The 6,653-nt window shown below is 39.9% G+C and overlaps 1 protein-coding gene across 1 annotated transcript; it reads right to left on the reverse strand.

The window, feature by feature from the left end:
• Positions 1-2,378: 2,378 nt before the first annotated feature.
• LOC117300312 (E3 ubiquitin-protein ligase TRIM56-like) lies at positions 2,379-4,002 on the reverse strand. Its single transcript, XM_033784059.1, has one exon. The coding sequence runs from the start codon at positions 3,573-3,575 to the stop codon at positions 2,424-2,426; it is 1,152 nt and encodes a 383-aa protein (XP_033639950.1). The 5' UTR covers positions 3,576-4,002; the 3' UTR covers positions 2,379-2,423.
• Positions 4,003-6,653: the final 2,651 nt, after the last annotated feature.

The raw sequence follows: 6,653 nt of genomic DNA on the forward strand, positions 1-6,653 counted from the left end.
TGAATGCAGCAAAACAACTAAAGATGGGGTCAGTCTGCATGGCTGGTCAGACTCACAAGAGCAATAATGCCTGGTGGTCCGGTCTGACGTCTTTTTCAGCACGGTGCAGCATTTTCTCTTCAAATATCGCGCCTCGATTGACGTCACGAACAGCGCCTAATTGTTTTTATTGGTAGCTGTATTTATATTTAGGGGGGTGTCATCATCAGACTTGTAACATATTTCCAACACCTTTGCCTTTACGTTCAACACCAAACATGGATTTCAAGTTAGCATAAGACAAGCCATATCAAAGCAGCCCCATCCTCTATAAATCCTTATAAAACACAGAGGTAAAACAGACACCACTGACAAGATGACTCTTGCAAGAGTATTGTTCGCATTATGAAATCATAATGGAATCTGGCCCATGTGTTCATTACACTTGGTCCATAATAGTTAGCAGTTGGTACCGGTTTAAATGTTGGAATGGTTTGATAAGGCACTGGACACTATCGGTAATTACTTAAACTAATTGTTAGCATAATGTTACTTGGTAACAAGCAATGGAGAGCTGTTGATATAGTATAAAACATTGTGCGTGGAGAAACGGCTCCCTCGGAAGTAACGTAGTTTTCGAGAAAGAAGTAAATTTCCACTGAAGAATTTGAATTTGATTTCGAGACCTCAGAATTAGATTTTGAGGTCCCGAAATCGAGCATCTGAAAGCACACAACTTCGTGTGACAAGGGTATTTTTTCATCATTATTATCTCGCAACTTCGACGACCAATTGAGCCAAAATTTCCACAGTTTGTTATTTAATGCATATGTTGAGATACAGCAAGTGAGAAGACTGGTCTTTGACAATAACCAATAGTGTCCAGTGTCTTTAAAGTTACAAAAAAAGTTACCAAGTAAGTTGTTATGCTAACAATTATTTTGAGTAATTACCAATAGTGTCCAGTGCCTTTAAATACAATTTTGAAGGTATTTCCCTCAAACATTACAGTTTGCACAATGCTGTGCTCAGTAGACGATTGCATAAACTTTCAGCTGATTATAATCCGATCACAAGTGAATCACAAATTTAGTATTTTATTTAATAGAAATAATTTAAGTTATATTTTGTGAAATAAAAAATATCGATCGTCATAAATAAATATTCATATTATATGCTAATATACAAAGGCCTCACATAATAAAGTCTCAATGGCGTTGTTGATACACATAATTAATTATTAAAACAAACCAAAGCACACTGACAGTTTTTCTTGCTGAATATTGCACTAAACCAAATCCACTCCTTACTTGAAAGGGATGAACACACCATTGTTAGAGTATTACACTATCATTTTCGAAGATTTGCAAACACACACAACACATGACGTAAATATGGTCATGGTTGAAATTTCCCGTAAAATATTATTCTTGAAACGCTTAAGTTTTTTTCGAAATGAGAAAAACAATTAAGTTTTGACCTAGTGTGGCCAAGACTCGCTGTTTGCAAGAGATAGCCTGTGGATTCTCACGCTCAGTAAAAGCGTCGTAGCGGCAGCATAATCACAACGAAATACACTATTTGCTGTTACAATATTGCGTGACTGTACATTGTTTATTTGCCATATAAATATTAATTATTTATTGACGTTTTATGTCACAATGCTGCGCCATAAATACAATGTCATGAAATGTTGTACACGATGTACTCGAAAAAGATTTCATGTTTGAAATAGATACCATAGACGTATATTTATATTCAACAGCACGGATGAAAACAGTGTGAAATACTGCGTGAAGGCACATACAAAATGGCCGCCACTATAGGATTACGCTCGCCGGTAGAACCGGCATGTGCACACAATCAACATCATAGTAGTAGCCTTCAATGGTTATCATAATATGCTACTCTTGAAATTGTTTAGGGATTAAAAATGGGGGTTGGCCTAATCCCAACCTTACCCATTCGCGTCATCTTTTAAAATTCCTCCAAACAAATTGACACTTCATGGACGAGTGGTATGTAAGGGCGTCAATTTTTAAAACATAACACAATCTCTCCTATATCAGTATCCACATATATGCAGTTGACCAACTAATAATTGATCCCTTTCAAACCATTTTTAACCTTACTAGGGTAAACTGAATAACTTTTAATAATATACAACGGTGTGAATGGACTTATAATACTAGCGTTTCGAGTCAATATGACCCATACATTATTATAGGCTAACATCAGGCCCTTGACCATGGGGGCGGGGGGGGGGGGGTTAACAAAAAGTCCACACAAAACAATTACAGAAAATGGTGCGCGAAAGAAAACGGGCGCAAAGGTTGACCTATGGTTTGAAATGGGCCTTCATTCCCCCCCCCCCCCCCCCCCCCAAAAAAAAACTCCTGGTAACGGGCCTGACTAACATTAGTAACACTTTGAGTTTTATAACCTCAACTCAAGTCTTCAATGTGGCCTAATTTATTTTCCATGAGGTTTGGTTCAGAACTGGGCACAAATCTGAGTGAGCTGGTGTCAATGGGCATATTACGTATGCTCACACGGTCCAACTGCTGGCGTCGATTTATCAGCTGCGTTTTGGCGCGCAAAACTTCCACATGACTCCCGTTAATCAGTGAGTTGTCTGCTAGGGAGCACATGTTACGGATCATGTCGACGGCTCGCTGAAGGCTGTCGATGTGAGCGGCCATCTCACTCTCCTTGTCCTCTTTCTTCTTGTGGAGCTCGTTGATGAGCCGGCTTTGCTCTTCTTGTATCAGCCTGATGTACTCACGGGAAGTGTTCTGGAGATCTTTCTGAGCCCGGTCGGTGCGACGCTGCAGATCCCTGGCGATCTGGACGGTGCATTCGATGGCTGTAGAGAAAACACCTAGCTTTCTCTTACATTCAGCCAGGATGGTCTTGATTTCTTCTCGTTGCCTCTCAGCTGCTTCGTGGATGGTCGCCAGTCGGTGTGGGGACCGGGTGTGCTCGGTGCGGCTGCATGTCTCACAGACGAGGAGATCACAAGCCTCGCAGTATGCAGTGACTTCAGCATTGGTGTGCTCGGAACATGTATAGGCGCCACTACTACTGCAACCATTCTGCTCGCTCTTAATGTCGTGGCTTTGACCTACCTGCTCTCCTGCCGCTAGCCAGGCATGGATATCTCGCATAACATGGTGGCGTAGGGCCTTCAATCGCCGGTGGGCTGCCACACACTCGACGCAGAGAAACTCACAACAGTTGAGGCAGCGTGACGTAGCATGTGCACTGCTCTCGTCACAATTGGAGCACATGAAAGACGTATTGAAGTTTCCATCAGCTGTTATTTCACCCACCAATGGCTTCTGGAGGGAGGTGACGAGCTCTAATAGATTTGCCAATACGAAGTTATTCTTCAGGTCCATCACACCCTCCCTCGGTAGGATGGTCTCTGCCCGACATGTGGGACAAACAACTGTTCCATCGGGAGCCATTTGATCCAAACAATTTTGGCAGAATGTATGAAGACATTGCAATACTTTGGGATGTTTGAAGGTCTCAAGGCATATTTGACACTCCAAAAAGTCCCCTATCTTTTCGAGCAACGACGAGGCAGCCATGACTGGAAACGACTACCCTACTACGTCAACCACACTACATTGGAGACGTATAAATTGTGTGTTAAACCCATCATCCGATCTTTACACAGTATGAGAAAACGCGAGCCCAAAATTACAAATTAATAAACACGTATTTTCACCGATGGTGAAAGCAGGCGATGTTTTTCAATATAGTCCATGCATAACACGCGACATGAGTTTAATAATCGAAGAAGGAGAGCAGCTCAACGATGCGAGATTCCTTGCTTTGTGCCTTTGGCGTCAATGATGCCTGCTGCTGAACATAAGACCCATTCCCTCTTTGCATCAACGAGGATTGCACACTGCACCTAGAGTCCGTAACATGTCGGCACCGCTGCTGATGATTCAGTTTGGAGAAAGAAAAAAAAAAAATGTCGACACCCGTACATAATATAGAGAGAGGGCACATTATAGCTGTACGTATTTTCTCCTCATTATGATTCTCCGTTCAATTGGGTTGGGTCGCACACAGAAAGCATCAACGGACATGTAAAGCGTTATCGTTGTGCACAGCTCTACAGAGCGCAGTGTTCAACGGCATCATACGGGTTTCCTATCGTCAGTAGATAGCACTGCATCTGTCAAAAGTGGGCTTGTTAGCTCCGTGATTAAAACTGCGTATGCTGATGCCAAAGCACGCGGTCCAATCTGTCCTCTCTCATAGGCGTGAGTGTGAGTGTTCACGGCGTCAGCCTACTTTGGTCTGACTAGCATAGTCTGAGGTGAATCATCTCGCATCGTTGTAATGCAAGGCGTTGTTCAGGCAGGGAAACACATAGCTTAAAGGAACTGGCAGGTTTTGTAATGGTCAAAAACCACTTCTAACAATTACTCTGTGAAAATTTGGGCTCATCAGTCGAATTTGCAAGAGAATAATGAAAGAAAACAGCCTTGTTGCATTACTTTGTGTGCTTTCAGATGCATAATAAAAATGCTTCAGTTGAAGATTTTTAATATTTAAGTGAGAAATTACCTCTTTCTCAAAAAATACGTCACTTCAGAGGGAGCCTTTTCTCACAATGTTTTATACTATCAACAGCTCTCCAGTGCTCGTAACCAAGTAAATTGTTATGCTAACAATTATTTTGAGTAATAACCAATAGTGTCCAGTGCCTTTAAGGTGATGGATAAAACATGAAGCAGTGTTATTGCCTTCTCCTAAGGGCTGACGTGATCGCAAGTCGCGCATGTGTAAAATGTAAAAGGGCAAGACGAGATGCCGCATGCGCACAGTTTTAATACCTGGCTTTAAATTAGATAGTCACACATTGACGTCAGTTCAATCTACATGGCCAATTACACTTCATGGAGAATTAAGCACCGATCCAATAAATTTCACAAGAGGTTGTTTACTTTCTAATTTGTTTAGGTGAGCAAAACGCAGGGCGAATAATATAGGCCTATCCCTCCTATAGTTGTTGGTACTTTTCTATCAATTTAATTTAAATTGCATTGTGAAAGTTTATGAAATAGTTTGAAATTATATGGATCTCCCATAGTAAACAGTGTATTTTAAGTGACGTGTAGTAAACAGCAAATGCCAACTGTTTTATTGAATTTGATTTTGGTTAAATTCATTTTTTGGTACGTTAACAAATTGAAAGTTACCTTTAAGCGATATTTTGAAGGATAATATATTATTACACGCATGGTGTACTTTGTCTGAAACTTGTTGTCTGTGTAAATTCATATGGGATTTGTTTAACTGTTATGTGCCCTCGTACAGGCTGGTCCCGGGGAGAGCGAAATATAAAAATTCAATAAATTCTTAATTAGTATCATAAACTCTGTGCAACGCAAACCAAAACCATTATGATCAAACACGGTGTCGTCGTTCACGTTTGTCTGAGAAATGATTTAGTACAACTGTAAAAATACATGTACAACGATCCGTTTACCGAATGAAATTTTCAAGACTGAGTGCACGTGAAGCAGGGAGGTTATCCGCAGTTATGTTCAGGCCAACCCTCCATAAACTCCCAAACACCTACCTACAATTGTACTTTTTTCAATTAACGGCGCCAATTTCGGAACAAATTATGTTCACATAATGTTAAAGACACTGGACACTATTGGTAGTTGTCAAAGACCAGTCTTCTCACTTGGTGTATTTCAACAATTATGCATAAAATAACAAACCTGTGAAAATTTGAGCTCAATTGGTCGTCGTAGTTGCGAGATAAAGAAAAAACACCTTGTCACACCAAGTTATGTGCTTTCAGATGCTTAATTTCGAGACCTCAAATTCTAAATCTGACTGGTCTCAAACTCAAATTCGTGGAAAATTACTTCTTTCTCGAAAACTACGTTAATTCAGAGGGAGCCGTTTCTCACAATGTTTTATACCATTAACAGCTCCCCATTACTCGTTACAGAGTAAAATTTTGTGCTAATAATTATTTTGAGTAATTACCAAAATTGAATAGTGTCCACTGCCTTTAAATGACCAGTGTCTAACAAATATTAGATTATAGAAACAAAAATACCAGCTTCAACAAGTGGAGTATTTGTTCAGAAAAGGTATGTATTTATTGTTTAGAACCTAACATTTTGCTGGTCAGTAATAATTCCCATGATTGAAACAGAGCGGTGTACTTCCTTGTTGTCACAATTATATACCATAAACCACATTTCAAAAGTACTTGAATTTTATAAACTACTACCCCCCCTAACAATTTTATTTCCGCAAACAAAGTACTGAAAATCAATGCATTCCAGTTGTCACTTGTCTCAGTATAATGTGGAAGACTTTAAGTATGAACGGAATGTGATTGTTGAATCTTGAATTGTAATCATTAGGTTTTCCCGGTCATTCTCGGCAAATAAGCTGTAATTTAACAGTCGCGTTATTTTATTTGGCACGAAATTGAAACCTCATCGAAACAATTGCTCATATATGATTTGAGGCATTTTATTAGCATACAAACTTGCATGGCAACGGAGAGCTGTTGATAGAATAAACCATCATGAGAAACGGCTCCCTCTACAGTAAAATTGTTTTTGAGAAAGAGGTAATTTCTCACTCTAAATATTAAACAACTTCAGGCCTGAAGCCTT

This window comes from Asterias rubens, chromosome 1, assembly GCF_902459465.1.
Source record: "Asterias rubens chromosome 1, eAstRub1.3, whole genome shotgun sequence".
Taxonomy (NCBI): Eukaryota; Metazoa; Echinodermata; class Asteroidea; order Forcipulatida; family Asteriidae; genus Asterias; species Asterias rubens.

Bases quoted from the DNA above. Each gene is read 5' to 3' on its own strand.
- LOC117300312 (XM_033784059.1), bottom strand. From the start codon at position 3,575: ATGGCTGCCTCGTCGTTGCTCGAAAAGATAGGGGACTTTTTGGAGTGT.